General features: G+C 39.0%; 1 protein-coding gene across 1 annotated transcript; it reads right to left on the bottom strand.

Moving 5' to 3' along the window:
* Nucleotides 1–5,856: 5,856 nt before the first annotated feature.
* LOC121869080 lies at nucleotides 5,857–17,527 on the bottom strand. The gene is made up of 2 exons (XM_042370218.1): nucleotides 17,045–17,527; nucleotides 5,857–11,949 (listed from the first exon to the last, which is right to left on the bottom strand). The coding sequence occupies exon 2, from the start codon at nucleotides 11,634–11,636 to the stop codon at nucleotides 10,071–10,073; it is 1,566 nt and encodes a 521-aa protein (XP_042226152.1). The 5' UTR covers nucleotides 11,637–11,949; nucleotides 17,045–17,527; the 3' UTR covers nucleotides 5,857–10,070.
* Nucleotides 17,528–19,759: the final 2,232 nt, after the last annotated feature.

The following is a 19,759-nucleotide window of genomic DNA, read 5'->3' as shown; positions in this document are numbered from 1 at the left end:
ATTTAAAGCTATTAGTAATGGAGTGCAATGAGCAGCATTTGTCACCACCATCTCCCTCACATGTTGTTCAGCAGGTGGCTCACTCCCAGTTGGCTCTGACAAATGATGTAACTAATCAGAGCGATCTCCATGACACATTAATATCATCAAAACAAGAAATTGTGTTGGAGGAGCAGCATATCCAGGCATGTCCTCCTCTTGCACACTGTCACTGGCAGAAAGAACCACCATATCCACAGCAACCAGCATGGGGCCAACAACTTCCATTGCAACATCACAACACAGTTGAACACTCACAGGGAACACACACCATGAACTTACTATCACCAGAACAACAAGGATACCAGAGAGAAATGGCAGTTTTATCACAAAATCAGCATCAAATGGATTTACAACAACTACGCGTACAACCGCATGTGCAAAGTTTGCAGTGGCACCAGTCACAAGGCAAGAGTTTGTCACAACAACAGTCGGTGCAAGCATATTACCAGAATCACCCACACACAATAATGCAACAACAAAAACCAGGTAAAAGGCACAAGAAACAGAGGAGTTGTCCCCCATCTCTGTATCCATACCAGACATTCTTATCACAACAACATCATCAATTACAGCAATATGGAGCTATACAGGCTCTTCAGCAGATGGCACGTCAAGTGTCTTATGAACAACCACCCTATAGGCACCAGAATTTTCAGCCTATGAGAAAGTCAGCACAAATACCAGATCAGAGGTCGGGACATAGTGTATCTGGACAAGCGGTGAACCATATTAAACCTAACCACATGATACACAGGGATGCTGCACAGTTTCCGTCTGAATTTCAAGATCTCTGGTATAGGTCAGCACGAAGCTTACAACATCAAAACAGCCCTCCTCATAACCTTAGGCAGAGTCCTGAGGAAACCTTACAACATACTCTGCCTCCGGTTGTAGACCTTACGGAAAGTCCAGGAATAACATTGCCATATCAAATAAATCCACCAGAAAGCTTGAGCAGGGCTGAAGACATCTGCTTGACGCTAGAAAGAACCCCACAGCTTGAGGAAGGTGAGGTTGGAGAAATGCAGAACAGACTATCAGATGTAAACAAGAGGGCTGCTGAAGTGGACAACCACGAGTCTGACAACATCGATATCTTTATGCTGTATCAAAATATGGACAACTTGAACACTACTCATACCGACCATGTCTCTATTATGAATGCAGGCAATTCAAATAAACATCTTGAAAGAACTAAAAATACTACAAAAAGTGTGACAGCTTTGTGTCATTCATGTCATGTAAATGTACGTGAAGCCCACTTTTCGGGTCATCTGTTTTTCGGCTATCTTCAGTGTTGCTCTTGTCGTGATATCATACGGACCTGTAAAAAGTTTCGCCACATGAAGGCAAAGAAACCATTTTGCGATAAAAAAAATCGGAGGCCCCATTGCTTTACTAACTGGCTAGCGTGCCCTATTACATATCTAAAACATCACATAAATGCATCTCTAATCTTGCATGGAATTTATGATAACATTAAAGGTCCACCAACTGTTAACAATATTAAGTTGGCAATGTGGTTGTATATGAGGAAACTCAAAGTCCTTGAAAATATATTTCCATGGACGTTTGCCATTAAACAGTGTCATAGGTTTTTCCAAAATGCAGCAGAAAGAGAGATAAAACAAAGACAGTCTCAGTACATGAAGAAGAACCAAACTAAAATTGTAGAGTTAAAAGAGTTTAGCTTAACTACAGCTGTAAACTCCACAGATATGAATAATCCTCAAGAGCTTCCCAACAAAAGGATGAGGAAGAACGGAAATGTTAACGAGAGACAAGAACATAAACGTTGTGTGGATAAAGAGAATGCCACGACACACGAACCAGGAAGTATGCAAATGGAACCTCTCGTTGGAAATATTATTCGTGTTGATTATAGGAATGATATATTGGTAAAAGGAGACCAAAGTCACACCCAATTAGTCCATAGGGTTCATAATAGGAGGAGGTTGTTTGAAGAGGAGGAGGTTTGTAACTCGGAGGTAATCTTACAGCATGAATCGAGTAATTCAAAAGCAATAATACAAACAGGTGGTCATCCATCAGGTGTAACACAAACAGAAGTAACGTTACAGTACGGAGATCATCAACTAGCAACAACTGCACAGTCTTTCTCTCAACATTCAACAAATGCAGAGGTCTTCCATTTCCTTCAGGCCCCAGAGAATTACAATGATGCAGCATTATCAGCACCAGCCACACAAAACCCACCATATCACCAAAATACCAATAACTCAAACATCACAGTACCCTGTGACTTGCTCGACGTTGCTGCTGACATTGAATATATTGTTGTGCAAGATGAGTCGGGCTGCCTCACAGTGCAGAGGAGAAACTCTTCAGGTGAAAATGAGACAATAGAGGAGGCTTATCCTAATAAAAAGGTGAAGGAGATGACTGTTGAGGATTCAGATACAAGAGAAAAAATATTTCAAAACCTACAGAAGGCACCAAAGAAGTCCCACTCCCCAAAGCCAACCAAGAAGAGTAAAAAGACAACTGACATCGGAATCCCTCTGCCTCTGCATGATGTGAAGGACGGACGATACCTGGTGGTGAACTACCCACAGGAGCTGTGCCCGGAGGAGTGCCCTGACTGTTACTGTCGCTTCAACCATACTATGATATCTATTAACTGTGTGACACTCCTCGTCACTCTCCTCTGTGGCAAGTGTAACCTCACCATCTTTATTGTGCCAGATGAAGCCACCAGGAACACTTGTAGCCAAGTACAGTAGTACCCCGCTTAACGCGGTCAATTGAACCCACAGGGTACTGCGTTAAGTGAAAACCGCGTTAAGTGAACAACAGAACATATGGGATTAATTCTAATAGAGACTGGCCCGACCCCCAAACTCCACTTTTTGACGACACACAACTATGTTGTAGTAAAAATTTTATCTTAACTTTATGATGGTATGCACACACAATTAATAATTAAGAGAAATATCAATAATATTAGGTTTTTTAACACTTGCATTAGTAGAAAAGATGGCTGGGCACACGGGGATGGGGGGTTGGTTCCAAGGCAGAGGGCAGATTATTGGCCCTCACCTGTATCACTTGTATCAATTGTATCACTATCCACCACAGAGGCTTGCAGGGCCTCTTTGTCAAACCCCTCAAAGGCCATATAAGTCCATATCCTCACTATAATTATCACTATCACTGACTTGGGCCGGCTGTGGTGGGTGGCGGGTGAAGAACTCCTTCCGTTTTATATGAAAAAATTCCGCGTTAAGTGAAAGTTCAGCTCTGGCGAGGCACCGCGTATATGATAAAACGCGTTAAGTGAAACCGCGTTAGGCGGGGCAATACTGTATGAAGCCACCAGGAACAGCTGTAGCAAAGTCTGAAGCCATAGGAACAGCTGCTGCACAGTATGAAGCCATAGGAACAGCTGCTGCACAATATGAAGCCATAGGAACAGCTGCTGCACAGTATGAAGCCATAGGAACAGCTGCTGCACAGTATGAAGCCATAGGAACAGCTGCTGCACAGTATGGAGTTCCAGGGAACAGCTGAAGGACAGTATTTAGACACAAGAAGCAGCTGTAACAATATAAAGGCACAAGGGACAGCTGCAGCGAAATTCAGAATAAGCTCTTGAAAAATATGATTCTCAATTATGACTTGTAAACACAAATGCATAACTGATAACATGTACTAGATTATACTTTGGGGCAATTTATTGTACTGACATATTTTTCCTTGTAAATTCAAGTTTGTAAGAGTAAAATAAATAATTTACTTTATTTGTGGATATTATCCATACTGAACTGTACATTTAACATTTCAATGATAATACAGTATAGCAATTCTTATATTGTATTTACCGGTACATGAGAATATTGAAAAACAAGACTTTGGGCAAACTAATGTAAAAAAAATCTGACTTAAAACTTGTGTTCTTGGATATCTTTTGCTCAAAATTTGTAGAAAAACAAAACAAAAATTAACCCCCCACAAATATGTATTATAATAGATATAAATTAAGCTACTCGAATAATGATTTTGTCCTTTTCTCTGTAATCATTTAACACTTGGCCACTTTCCATTGACCAGACCTTCAACATAACTCTTAAAACCTTGATATTTGACCCAGAATCTCTAGCAACACTTTATATTATCCATCACCTTATGTCTGTACCATCTGTTATTCTTGTACTGGGATCACACACACACACACAGCAAATTCTTCTAAGTATGTTATAAGCAGCAACTTGTAGCACGGATATAATGAATTTATTGAGCATTTCAGCTCGGTTAGTGCCACATAAGGTACATTACACAGATCATTTCAGCTCGGTTAGTGCCACATAAGGTACATTACGCAGATCATTTCAGCTCGGTTAGTGCCACATAAGGTACATTACGCAGATCATTTCAGCTCGGTTAGTGCCACATAAGGTACATTACGCAGATCATTTCAGCTCGGTTAGTGCCACATAAGGTACATTACACAGATCATTTCAGCTCGGTTAATCATGGCACATAAGGTACACATCTACACAAAGGTTAAAACAGTTAACATACCAAGTTACTGAAGTTATACAATGAGGAGGTTCAGCTGACAAAGCAAACAGAAGAAGAAATATTTTACAGGAACATCTGAGGACATAGTTACAGTAATTAATGACAACTGAAAAAAAAAAGATACCATCAAGAATATATTGAAATAAAATAATAACTGAAGACTGCAATGGGAAACTAAGGTATTGTACCAAGACACCCAGCTTATCACCATCACCGGCTTCCCTCCCTTACCAAGTACTAATGTGTATAGTTTCCCCTTCACTAGTGCATTTACAGGGGTATGTCAGGTGAAGTATGGCAACCCTGTGTTTGTTTACATTTGACAGAAGGAAACTCGCAACAGTAAACATACTATGGAATCAATGAAAAACAGTATTTAATCATATATCTCAATGTAGTGATTTGTGGAAGGTTTATATGACGAGCCCCTATAATGCACTTATGAAGGGGACACAAATTTTGTCAAATCTATGGATCACCTCAAGATTAGCCCCCAGATTATTTCACCCCAAGATTAACCAATTGTTAACCTAACCTTACCCCCATCAAGTAGGATTCGGGCATTTAATCATCAGTTGAAATAAGATGAGACCTGGGGGTGTTTATCTTCACGTGATGCAAATGTATTATTGCAGCTTGGCCATGAACAGTGAACCCCCCCGTGAGTAAGCGTGAGAGTACTGTATTGAAACCCAGAAAATATTATACCACGCAAAAAATAAAAGTTTAACTAATAAATCTCCATACACAATCCATCAAAAAGTATTAAACATATTATTGAAGAGATACAATACAGTACTACATCTGGGAAGACTGTTAAGGCAGATTAAAAATATTTAATATGGTTACCAGCCCTCATATCCCTGGAGTATGATGGTCTGATCCCTCGAGTATGGTGACTTGACCCCTTAAATACGATGAATTAAGCCACTACCTAAGGGGTTAAAAATATATCACGCAAAAACTGGATGAAAAGACATCGGGGAAAAAGGTAATCTACCTTCACACACGAGTACACACCTTCCTGCCACCATTTTGTTATTGCTTCCCTTTTTATCTACTGTACTTCAATAGCTAAGGCTAAGTGCATTAATATCAATACATTGAAGATATAACAACTTTCTCTTGTACCACTTTGCAAAACACTCCTCCTCTCCCATGACACTGATGGTAAGGCAAAAGGCCAGGTTAAAATAATAAGAATAAAATTATTAAAAGATCAAATACATTTACAGGCAAAAGTACAAACAAAATAAGGAAATTAAACAAATATTTTCCACTTTGTGTTTATTTTATAGCTGTCAAGACTTTAAATTTGTCTTTGTAACATTCCTGATTATAATACAATGCAGTACTATACAGCTATTCTCCAACTTAAGACTGGGTTAGGGACCCAAATCCAGGCTGTAAGTCGAAAATGCTTAAATGGGTGTCTCTTTTTCTTCTCAACACCACAAAACTCTCAATTTTAAGCTTGCCAGCCATTTTAAAGTGAATTACAAACAAAAATTTTCTGTGTACTGACATTGGGACTCGAAAATATGTAATTTGACACAATTTTGATACGACTGAGGCAGGTCGTAAGTCGGGGAGGAGCTTTATAAAGATCCAAATAAGGTGCCACAAACAATTAAAAACTCAAAGTTGTTACAGATATACTACATAACATATTGAAGTAAAAATCCCTGAACTGTCAACATGATTTCAGAATACAGTACTGCATATAAAATGTATTGTTGAAAAAAAAACACACAACAGCATACTTCCTCAATTGTTTAAAAATTCTCACACACACACACACACACACTTTGTATTGTATTTGGTACAATGGGAATGACTATGTTTTAACCTTTTGCAACCAGGCAACATCCTGTACTGTAATATTTCCTTATTTAATGGAAGGCTACACAATACAGTACAGTACTTCTTATGTTTCAACCTATGGTACTTTTTCCCTTTGAACTAGGAGAGGTGGGTGGGGGTGTAAGGTTACAATTTAACAAGATACTGATGAAAGTTTAGTCAGGAACTGGGATACTAGGCAGCTACAGGTGTTCTAATCTCTATTGATACCTGGGGTGCTGCAGTGCAGGGCTGATACCTGGGGTGCTAAAGTGCAGGGCATCAGTTTGGTGGCTCTCTTTTGGATGTTATTAATCAACCGAGTTTCCAGCGTACAGTAATCTCAATAGACCAGCCCAGACTAGATGGGATGACATACAGTATGCCAAACAAGGGACACATTGATGGGTACTGGTCACCACCACCGAAAACATATCACCTAATCATATGGTTATATTGCCAGCAGAAGATATTATATAGCCCCCAGCTTCTCTAAGAGGCAGCAGTGTAGAGATCTTGCACAGTATACTCTACTAAACCAGTCCCCACTATAATTAAATACAACAATCCCTGTAAATCATTTGAGGTGTGTGTGAAACCGCACAAGAAAATATTGCTACTACACAGTATTTACAATGTTATGAATCCCATAAAAAAAGATGATAAAAACTTAACCTAATTACATTCATGAAAGACAACGTTGGATATACAGTACAGTAGGTTTTACTTTCTTATACAGCATGGTATGTTATTTACTGGGTGGCCAATGGCCATAGTCTTTTGGTATAAAAATTACAAGAAAAACAGTACTGTACTGTACCGTACAGTATATAAATTGGGTCTGAAAACTTAAGGCTAAGTAAAGTAATCTTATTTCAACAATGTGTAGTACTGTACAGTTGTCTACTACAGTATGTCTGAATATATTAATGTAACTCATCCAAAGTGTATTAGCATCTTACAACTCTTCTTTACAGTATTCAGGTAAAATTATACCATCACACAAGTCTTCATCCAAGTTAAAAAGACTACAGTATACATATACATAATAGATATAACACTGCTACTGTATAAGAAAATTCCCAGAGTTGCTTTTACTTTAGCTGAATTGTAATATCTAAAGTCTTCTGAGCTTTTTCATCATTATCTGTTTTCACTGTACAGATAGCTTCCACCACAAGATTTGTTCTCTCATGAGTTTAACAGTTTTGTTATTCTTGAGCTTCCAAAAGATACCTTGCCTGATTTAAGAGAGATTCCAATGACTAATGGTCAGTCCCTACCATATATCATCTGACTAGATCATCTCCGTATGAGCTGAATTCTGACTCAACTTGACAGAGAATACCTTACCGAGATGTGGCCAATTACCCGGTAGTTAGTGACATGATAAAAGAATTCCCCGATATATCAGGTGTATTCACGAGGTGTACTTTAGCTCCATATAATAGACTCCTCTCTACATGTGTAATCCGTTATTCCCACATCAATAGACCCTCCACATAACGGAATTTCCTCTCCATGTACTAGTCCGTTATATAGAAGCTTCACTGTTTATTTACATGACAAACTCGTATACCATGGGTCTATATACCAGGAGATTCAAGAGTCCTAATAAACTAATGAAGATCACTGTTACAGTAATGACAGCTTGCCGGGGAAAGTCATTCAGAGGAGGATACTAGGAACCATGTCTTGAATTAGCAGAGAGAGGCACAGGACGGATGTTGATTAAGGTGGTACGCAAGTCTATTAAAGGGTGGGCAGAAATTTTGTCAACAGTCTACTGAGAATGGTATTTCTATAGTTGGTCAGAGATTAGCTAACTGTCTAAAGGATAACTGGAACTAGAATCAATCAGTTCTTCCTGCTGATTGTCAAATTACAAGAATCCACATTCACCACCTCCACAATATTGAGCAAGATGAACATGAAGTTACTTTAGTTTAGTTACAATCCAAATTTGGGGTAACAAGTGTGCATAATTAAATCAAAGGGAAGAATTTGTTTGTAGAAAATGGGATGAAAAAATTGTAGGGTACTGCACCAAAAATTCCACCGTCCACCTCCTCCTTATAATACATCTGTGGTTTCATCTGGACCATTTCAAACTGAGGATAGTGTCAAACGCAGGACATAACTGAGAGCCTTTGGAATTACTTTTTACGGTTTCACAAGCAGGGAAACTAAACTCGATCTGGCTGAGAGTCGACACGAAAAGTTCCCTCATTACACCCAAGAGATTAATCACAACTAGAGGTTTTCCAAGACTAGTGCACTCTGATGGAGGAACTCGCCGGTAGTAACTAACAAACAACTCAAGACAGATGATCAAAAGTTGGAACATACTGTAATTTGACAAAAGTATAGAAATGAATCTCCTTTAACAAACCAAGAGTTGATCCATGGGAGACAATGATTGAACTGAGTCTCTTTGTAAGTTAGTCAAGAGATGTTGTGTTAGTAGTTGATGATAATAAAGTAATCTATCTTTTGGAGCGCCTCATTTTTTCCTTCAAATTGACAAACTATTAAATGAAAGAGACAATTATGTGAAGCCTGGCAATGACTGTGACCTACAGGTAGTAAGTTAACGGAGACCATAGATTGAGATTAAAATTTATTCACAAGGTTTTACGAGTAACCTGATTTTGGAAAAGGTGACAGCGATAATACTGTATTTTCCAACATTAGTCACAGGCCAGACAAAAATGACATTGTAAGAGTATAAACTTACAAGTGGGTGATACCGTCTTAGTTCAGGAAGAAATTACAGGGAAAAAAGGGCATAAGTGGTGATAACAGAACCTGGTCATGGTGACAGAGTAAGAGACGTACTCGTGCTCCGTAAGTGGTGATAACAGAACCTGGTCATGGTGACAGAGTAAGAGACGTACTCGTGCTCCGTAAGTGGTGATAACAGAACCTGGTCATGGTGACAGAGTAAGAGACGTACTCGTGCTCCGTAAGTGGTGATAACAGAACCTGGTCATGGTGACAGAGTAAGAGACGTACTCGTGCTCCGAAAGTGGTGATAAAAGAACCTGGTCATGGTGACAGAGTAAGAGACGTACTCGTGCTCCGTAAGTGGTGATAACAGAACCTGGTCATGGTGACAGAGTAAGAGACGTACTCGTGCTCCGTAAGTGGTGATAACAGAACCTGGTCATGGTGACAGAGTAAGAGACGTACTCGTGCTCCGTAAGTGGTGATAACAGAACCTGGTCATGGTGACAGAGTAAGAGACGTACTCGTGCTCCGTAAGTGGTGATAACAGAACCTGGTCATGGTGACAGAGTAAGAGACGTACTCGTGCTCCGTAAGTGGTGATAACAGAACCTGGTCATGGTGACAGAGTAAGAGACGTACTCGTGCTCCGTAAGTGGTGATAACAGAACCTGGTCATGGTGACAGAGTAAGAGACGTATTCGTGCTCTAAAACTCAAGAGTCAGGTGCAGGTAGTAAGTAGAAAAAGGAAATAAGTTACTGTAGTTATAATACAGCCACCTAAAAGAGTTCCATTCCCTCTTTATAAGTACAGTTAGCCACCTAAAAGAGTTCCCTTTCCTCTTCATAGGTAAAGTAGGTACTGGTAATTTATAAAATACAGTATAATATATCCAATGTAAACTAAAAAAAAAGATTAACTGGGTCCAATAGTCAAAGGCCGACAGTTCTTTTTCAGAATATGACGAAATTTCGAATCCATTAATATATATATAGTGAGAGAGCAACTACGACAAACAATGTCCACGAGAGATGTAGTACAATTAACAGTCACCATGGAGAGATGCAAGGCAGAGTAACAATTGGGACACTCATCTGGCCATTCATCACTTTGACAGTTCATAACCAGGTACCTATCATTTTTAAACTTCTTGGGGGGTTTAAACTTATCTGGTGATAAACAGACCACCCCATGACTGGTCTTCAAGCGCTTAGCAGTTCTTTCACATTTTTTTTTAAGGGTTCGTTTGTTGATTTTAATTTTTTCAGAAGTTTCTGGTATTTTTTTCTCCACAGACATGTTCACCGTTGGTCCCTTAATATTATCTAAACAAGCATCCTCCTTTTTGCTAATAGGGACGTTTGTTTTGGTCACACCCTTTTCAATATTGCTGGAATGTTTTGTTGATTCTAATGACTTCTTCACATGTTTATATTTCAATGCAGTGTTTTTATTTTGTGCTATTTCAGCCAAAAACTTTTTGCCCAATACTTTACTACTAACTACAGTATTGTGTCCTTTCATTTGTTTTACTTTTTTCAGCCTTATCGGTTCAGAGGAACCATTTAGTTTTGCTTGAAGCAAAGCTTCAGTGTTTTTTGAAAGAGGTTCCTTCCATTTCCTTTGAAAACTATAAAATCCATTTACCTTCTTAGTATTGCCCTCTCCTCTAGAATTGTTTTCCAATACTTGTGTGAATTTTCCTGGTGTTATTCCCTTACCACACTGTTCTCCAACTTTAAAACAGTTGTCTTTGCTACAGCTACTTTCTTTTTGCTTAAAAGGCACACCAACATTCTCAAATGGCAATGTTACTACTTCTCTTTGTTCATCAATTAAATTCTGGAATTGACGAAGGGCGTGTCCCCAAGGGATCAATGCTTTTAAGAAAAGCAGTGACTTTACATAATTTTTGATGAGTGTCCTCCTGTCAATGTCTAAGGAACAATTTCCTGTTTTGCTGCAATACTTATTTATAGCCAATTGTTTCCTAACATTATGCTCTAAATAAACAACAGGATTTTCCTTCCAAACAGAAAAGTTGTGAGGCTTATCAGTCTTCTTACAGATTCCAGTTTTATCATATTTGGCAAGGAAAGATTTACAATTAGTAAATATAGCGTCGTGACAATCTTTACATTTCAAATTACCAAAATAAAGGTGTGTTACAATATCCTTTCCTGTTACTGTGCATTCACATGTGTAACAAAAAATCTTTTGTTTAAGTTCTTCACTGTGACGCTCATAGAAAGTTAAGTTTTCATTTCCCCTCTTAACGGGTTCTGCTGGGGATGACTTGACAGAGGTTTTGTTGCTTGGTGTGGTATGAATGGATGCAGTTTTCTTCTTCACCTGTTTGTCAACACCTAAGACAACTGGTCCAGGTTGAGAAAGGGATGAACAAATGCCCTTCACATACTTCAAGCTCCTGAGCTCTAAGGTCACAGAGGGCTTTGACTTTTCACATCCTTTGTTTTCCATTTTCTATAAAAAGGTTCTCAAATTTGTAAGCTGAGTATTACAACTTCAGTACATTTTGAAATTTAAATTTTTTCTGCGACTAACTTGTTCTTCATCTCATCCACAAAGCTACCCTTCAACACACAAATGCCAATACTGTACTGGAATAATTTTTTCATGCACTGTGATGATGGTTGTGGATAAAGGCATCAGGCCTCATCTCAGATTTCAATTCACTGTTTTTTCTTTGTAAAGTAAAGTGCAGCAATACCATAACAACTGCAATATGTTGTTGTGACGCTCACTCTTCCTCCATCTCTTGCACTACTGCACACTGTAAAGAGAACCAATATTTTACGTTACAGTACAGATATAATAATAAAAATATCTAAGATATAATTTAGAACTACTCTACCTGTATAGTATTTAATTATGGCAAGTATTTTTTTCAAGAGAGAGTACAACTTATTTCATAGTTATCACTCAATATAAATACATAAATACATTTCCTGGACACTGTCATTTGTCGAACCAAAACTCAGTTTCTTCAACCTGGATGCCGTTCAGCATCACCGGACAAAAATACTCCCCGAAAATCAGAGTGCGTTGAAAATTGGACATGTGGTTTAGCAACAGTGGTGTGCGCCTTCTCCTCCCTTGCCCAGTAATGAAATGCCAAATGTGACAACCCCAAGTTTTTTCTGTTGGCATCCATGACTGTACACTCCTCGTCTGACTTTAGTGTTGCTACATTCTGGATGTTTCTTGAATTAGTTGTGAATTATCCTCCCTTACCATAGTCATTAGTATAGTGTAATGGTGATGTTTCAAGATATACAGTATGTGCATAGCAGGGAGTGTTATTTGTGTGAAGTGGGTGTGAGGCAGCCACCTTATGAGGGTGGTGTGTGAACTAGGCTGAGGCCACTCTCTCAAGATGATATACCGTACAGTACACATTGAAATAGGTATGTAATTCCTATAATAGTGACAGTGACAGATATTTTAAACAAAGGTGACACCAAGCATGGATGAGAAGGGCAATTGTTATGTTGTTGTTTACTTAATATTTGCAAGTATTAACTATTCATTTAGCATACTCTTAATTACAGTATCAGTATTCCCTTAGGTCATTAATGCAGTTCCAACAATGTCATTATTCTGTACTGTACACACTCTCCGTGTCTAGTGGTGTACCTATAATGCATATGGTCTCATACTGATAACATATTAATTTGAAGTAAATGCCCATAAAAAAATAAACCTTACCCTGACATAGTCATTGTGAATGTCAGGGCATTTTCCCAGTAGGAATCAATGAAATTAGGGGGGGGGGGGTGTTTGCATTCCCAGACGACAACTTTCGCCACATATTTTTTCTACTGTACTGCAATGCAATAAAATAACTATAATACCATAAAAACATTGCAAAAGAATACTACAAACACATTTTATCACTCAAGCACCTTTAATAAAGTTAACATAAACATAGAATATCGAATCACATTGCGTGTAAAAATTCACTTTCTGTAAACATAGACCAACGCCAATGTTTTAGTAACTGCAAAACTTTGTGATAGTGTATGCATAAAATGTGTGAGTGGGACGCTACCACACAACGCAACAGGTCAAACGAATCAGAGTGGCCCAGCGTATCAATACACAGCAGAAACACGTGACTGCACAGCTTGAGCCACCAAGCACCGGAGATGCCACACACCTCCAGTACATGTTTCTCATTTTGCTTGTGTAGATATATTCCACCACTCCTCCAAGGTTAAATATCATCGTACTATACATACAAGACTCCATTATCAAAACACCTAGAGACCCCACCACCCACCCACACACACACACACACACAGCCACATTTTATACCTTTATCATGTCTAAAATAAACCAAATAAAATGACGGTAACCAGTAGTAATATTCCATTAAATCGGAAAAGAAGAGAAATACTGTACAGGCATAATTAGCAAACACCAAGGCGGAACGTTAATTACAGCATAAACAACCGAGTCTTGGGGTCAGAATTCTTTTTTGTTCCCAGCACGAAGAACCCAACTTTTAATGTAATTCCAAAGACGTTCACTATTTTGTGTATGCACACCAGTTGATGCGTCAACAAAGTTCTCACTGTGATTAAGTTTGGTGAGAATAACTACATTTATTCAAGGTATTGTAAGACTTGCAAAGGTCAGTATGAATAATGATACTGTACCTGGTCTCACATAATGTTGAATAAGTGGTATATGTGTCTCAGTACTGCGGTCAGGAACTGGTATAATAAATTTCCTTTTTGACACTCTTTCTATTCAACCCAACACCCACACTCCAGTTAACTCCAGCACTATATCTTTGTACTGTAGACCACTCGCTATAGTAGCACCGACATGTTTTGTGAGGCTGCTTGATAGATAACTCACATCCTTGTTTTTATCATCACCCCCAAAAATTCCTGTCTATGAAGGGACCAAAAAAGTAAAAGTAAATCTAAACTAAGGAGCAATGCGACTGCAGCTAATTTTTCCAACAGTTCCTAATATTAAAAAAAAAATCCTCATTAACTTTTTGGACCTTACCATGAGGCTAGGAAACATTTGCCTTCATTAAAGGTGTAGGAGATGGTTAGTACCAGAACGACTTTTTGGAACTGCACCAAATTTTCAAGATGTTTTTTGGATGACACTGAGTAATAAAATCGAAGCACAGCATTGGAGTATTTTTGTTCTTTTTAGCCTAACCTTCGATCATAAATTACAGTACAGTACTTGTCAGTGGGCAGGGCTGTAATTTCACGTCTCTTGCTTTGTAGGCGAAGAAACAAATTATCTACCGTAATTATGCCACTGTAGGATCTCCTGTGGCAACCGTATTTTAGTTCTTATCATCCGAGGTCTTGGTTTACACTTCAAGAAATGAACGATGATCTCATCGGGTGTGTTTACTACCATTTATATTGGAGTGAATTGATTGATTTTTTAGAGATGTTGTTTGAATGATAGTAAGAAAATAAGGTTATTATTCTGTTTAGCACATCTTCAAATCCCATAGAAGCACTTACTTATAGGCAATTTCTACCTCGTATATACATTCTCAACCCTTGAAACCTCTTGGAAATGTTTCTCTTTCAGAAAAATCAAACAAGTGAGGAACGCCTAAGAAATTAGATCAATAAATCTCCATCCGCCATTTCTTGTCCCACTGCAGGGGTGAGAGCCCCCCCCACAGGGGTTAGGTCAAGGTAGGTTAATTTAGTGAAAGTTAGGTGTCGAGATGTTTGGTTTTGGATGTATTCAGTTCAGATCTCACCTTCGTTTTTTATGGATAACAGCCATTTATTATCAAAGATGAATTGCATCTTCTTTTAAAAAAAGACGCATTTCCCATGTCCGAGTACAACAGAAATCAAACACCTCGTGAAAAAAATCGAGGGTGTGCTAAAACGAATAATTACTCAAATAAAAACTGGAATGCATTAGGAAGTTACGTTAGGCTTGGTTAGGTTATATGAATTGTCGCTTCAATTTTCTTAATTATTTTATTATCATCCAAACAACATCCTGAAAATTTGGTGCAATTCCTTAAAGTCCTTCTGATGCTAACCGTCTCCTCCACCATTACCTCTTCTTCTATAGAGAAATGTTCTCAAGTTATTGGTTCAGGTGAGCACCTGTACTCCAGTGTTACCAAAAGAAATTATTGTTAATATTCATTTTAGGACCACATTTTCCTTCTACTCCAAAATGCAGCCCACTTTGAACAACTAATACTGTATTGTGGGTAATTTTATCAGTTAAAATACCCAAAAAATATAAACTTCCGACAGAAATGTTATAGAATAATTATTTTTAGTCTTTTAGGTGTTGGCAACTTCTCTGCACGTTCTCATTAAAATATAGGCGAAGTTCCTACTAACATTATTGAACAATGAGTGTGCTCTGATTGGCAAATCGTCCATTTCCGCTGAACAATGCAAGAACTATATTTAACCGTGACTGGCGGCATTTGGCATTCATTTAACCGTCGCTGTAAACATACCTAATCATATTTCTGTTGTGCATGGAAACTTATCATAACCCCCATATCATTATAAAAGAGGCGATATTCACCAGATCCTAAAAGAACCTGACCTAATCAACCAAAGAAACCTACCTAACCTTCTAGCTGGGGACCCCCACCATATTAAACAGAGAGTACTTAGCCAATCAGAGTGCACTCACGGAAAAATAGCGGTTAATATATAGGACTAATCCGTCAGGGCTGCACAGCGCCAATGCGGCCGTATCATCTCATGCCCAGAAAATGCCTCAAATTTCACCATATAAGAACATAAGAATGGAGGAAACTGCAGCAGGCCTATTGACCCATAGCAGCGGGCCTATCATTGTAAGTTCTTTCTGTTTAATATACCGGGGAAGTTAGGTAAGATTAGGTAGGTAGGTTTGGTTGGTTGGGTCTGTTCTTCATACCCACAAATGTTAATAGAGTTTATAGCGTTTATCTTATATACATCCATTTTATAACATATTTCCACACACTACCAAGTGTCCAATATAATATAACAATAAAAGTCCGGCGTTTTTATAATTGTTTTCGAACAATTTCGCTCGAGGGTTAATCCTATATTATAGACCAAAATAGCTTTAGTAGGAACTGAGCAGGTCCCGGCAAATATCCACTACGTTAAAAATAACAATAAGACTGCTGTCCGAATAATTACCCAAATGTAGCAAAATATAGCCGCAATGAAGTCAAATAATGGTCCTACATGAATAAATCGGGTTACCAATCACTTCTCGACTAGTATTTGGTGTCACAAAGTCACAAAAAATTGGAAAACTTACTTTCATCTGAGTTAATAGATCGCATGCATGTACCGAGGGAGCGAGTAATTACCCAAATGTAGCCTCAATGAACTCAAATGATGGTCGTACAAGCGTAATTCGGGCTGTGAATCACTTCTCGATTATTATTTGGTGTCATAAAGTAAAAAAAATTGGTAAACTAAATTTAATCTGAGTTGTGTTGTGTTAGGTTAGGTTAGATTAGGTTAGGTTAGGTACAGGCACTTGATCTATTAACTAAGATTAAATTAAGTTTACCAATTTTTTGTGACTTCGTGACACCAAATACTAGTCGAGGTTAGGTTAGGTTAGGTACATGCACTCGATCTATTAACTCAAATTAAATTACGTTTTCCAATTTTTTTTAAATTTGTGACACCAAATACTAGTCGAGAAGTGATTGGTAACCCGATTTATTCATGTAGGACCATTATTTGACTTCATTGCGGCTACATTTGGGTAATTAGTCGGACCCATAAGACTGCAGAGTTTAACCTGAACAGTCAGCTACTACTCGACAACCTTCAAGCTACTGAGTCTTACCCAACTACTACTATACATTTTCAAGTCATCGTTCTCACCTCAATAAAGGGTTTATCATAATGTAGCCGTCCAGCTTACTCTTGTATCCTGGTGGTGGTTGTTGTTATCCTGGGAGATGTAAGACTCACGCCATCACCTCACTGTATCCTGGTGGTGGTTGTTGTTATCCTGGGAGGTGTAAGACTCACGCCATCACCTCACTGTATCCTGGTGGTGGTTGTTGTTATCCTGGGAGGTGTAAGACTCACGCCATCACCACAGGCTGTATCCTGGTGGTGGTTGTTGTTCTCCTGGGAGGTGTAAGACTCACGCCATCACCTCACTGTATCCTGGTGGTGGTTGTTGTTCTCCTGGGAGGTGTAAGACTCACGCCATCACCTCACTGTATCCTGGTGGTGGTTGTTGTTATCCTGGGAGGTGTAAGACTCACGCCATCACCTCACTGTATCCTGGTGGTGGTTGTTGTTATCCTGGGAGGTGTAAGACTCACGCCATCACCTCACTGTATCCTGGTGGTGGTTGTTGTCTCCTGGGAGGTGTAAGACTCACGCCATCACCTCACTGTATCCTGGTGGTGGTTGTTGTTATCCTGGGAGGTGTAAGACTCACGCCATCACCTCACTGTATCCTGGTGGTGGTTGTTGTTCTCCTGGGAGGTGTAAGACTCACGCCATCACCTCACTGTATCCTGGTGGTGGTTGTTGTTCTCCTGGGAGGTGTAAGACTCACGCCATCACCTCACTGTATCCTGGTGGTGGTTGTTGTCCTGGGAGGTGTAAGACTCACGCCATCACCTCACTGTATCCTGGTGGTGGTTGTTGTTATCCTGGGAGGTGTAAGACTCACGCCATCACCTCACTGTATCCTGGTGGTGGTTGTTGTTATCCTGGGAGGTGTAAGACTCACGCCATCACCTCACTGTATCCTGGTGGTGGTTGTTGTTATCCTGGGAGGTGTAAGACTCACGCCATCACCACACTGTATCCTGGTGCAGTGTTGCCAAACCTTTTTCATAATAGTGTTACGTCTCAAGGTACAGTACAGGATCTATTGTTTTATATAGCTAAAACGTTTAGGACAACACATATATGGTTAAATAATTTTTTCTTTACCACACATTAGGCATTACTCGGTCGAGTGTCCATAGGTAGACGGTAGATAAGCAGCTACCAAACACGGAGTTACTACCACCTGGGAGGTTATTGAAGCATCATGGGTATTGTGTTATTCTCTCCACTAATAGACTCGGCTTGGGCGGTCGGTCACGGCTGGTACGCACTGTTGCCAAGTAATGGCTCCTGAATGTACCTGAAAACGCAGAGTACCGTCCATATATATATATATATATATATATATATATATATATATATATATATATATATATATATATATATATATATATATATATATATATATATTTCATGTAGATCCACAATGAAAACGTGGATAAGATAAATCTTGATAAAATCACACGGGAAAAGGGAAACAACGGAGCACCTGAAGATGTCTTGAATAAAGAGATGCTTATAAACCTCAACTAGGTCCCCCTTGCCCGTCTGTAGTATAAGCTAGGCAAGTTCAGGCGCTCCAATCTCTCAGGGTAGCTGAGGTGCCGAAGGGCAGGCACCAGTCTGGTGGCCCTCCTTTGAACATTTTCAACCAAATGACAGTCCCTAGCATATCTCGGGGATCAGACGGGGTGACAGTACACCAGATGGGGAAGCACTTCACTCCTGAAGATCGTTACGAGGGACGGACCGTTTAGATATCTGAACGACCTTCTTACAAGACCCAATAATTTATTTGCCTGATACATTCTTCTCGCAATGGCCCGAGAACTTCAGTTCATTGTCAACATACACACCTAGGTCCTTCTCACATTCAGTCTCAAATAGTGCAGTTTCTTCATCCCGTTGGGACATATGATACGCCTCCTTACCGTTGGCACGCCCCAGGTGCATCCTCTTACACTTCGTGACATTGAATCTCAGCAGCCATTTCTTCAATCATTCTTGGAGCCCACAGAGGTCCTTCTGCAGCTCTTCACAGTCCGCTTGGTTCTTGATTTCCCGAAATAACTTGGCGTCATCGGCAAACATTTGTTCTTTTAGCTACTGGAATTACATCTAACAGAGCTCTATCCTACATAATTTTTAATTGAAGACGACTGGTGTAATTACTAATATAGTACAGGATACGTGTTTGAAGACCTTAGTTTTTATAGTGCAGTACAGTACTGTAATACCTTATAACATCTTCGTCAAGGGAAAGTCGTCTCTCATTCCAGTAGCAGTTCTGCTCCAATTATTCCAGCTGACGGGGATATTACTATACTGTATTGTTGTTGGTTATCTCTTATTATTTATTTTATTATTTACAATTATTTGTAGTTACTATACTGTATTGTTGTTGGTTATCTCTTATTATTTATTTTATTATTTACAATTATTTGTAGTTACTATACTGTATTGAAGGAATTCTGTGGCTATATGTTATTTTGTTTGATGGTTGGGAGCTGTCCGCTTGAGGAAGACGACCAAGTCAGTCAGTCGCCATGCAACTATCACAACACACACACACACACACACACATTTTCTGATACTATATAATTACCAGAAACCAACTTTAGTTCCTGGCAGCTGAACGTCGATGAAACAGTAGATTAACCTTGGACGAATATAAAGTACTGTACTGTACTGTATTGTACTGTAGTTTTCTAACACCATTTATAGATCTATTTTATTTATTGTATT

Source organism: Homarus americanus, unplaced genomic scaffold (genome assembly GCF_018991925.1).
Source record: "Homarus americanus isolate GMGI-L3 unplaced genomic scaffold, GMGI_Hamer_2.0 scaffold24694, whole genome shotgun sequence".
Classification (NCBI taxonomy): Eukaryota; Metazoa; Arthropoda; class Malacostraca; order Decapoda; family Nephropidae; genus Homarus; species Homarus americanus.
This window is presented reverse-complemented; position numbering and strand designations above follow the sequence as displayed.

What these genes read in the sequence shown, in the direction of transcription:
- LOC121869080 (XM_042370218.1), bottom strand. Translation starts at nt 11,636, where the DNA reads ATGGAAAACAAAGGATGTGAAAAGTCAAAGCCCTCTGTGACCTTAGAG.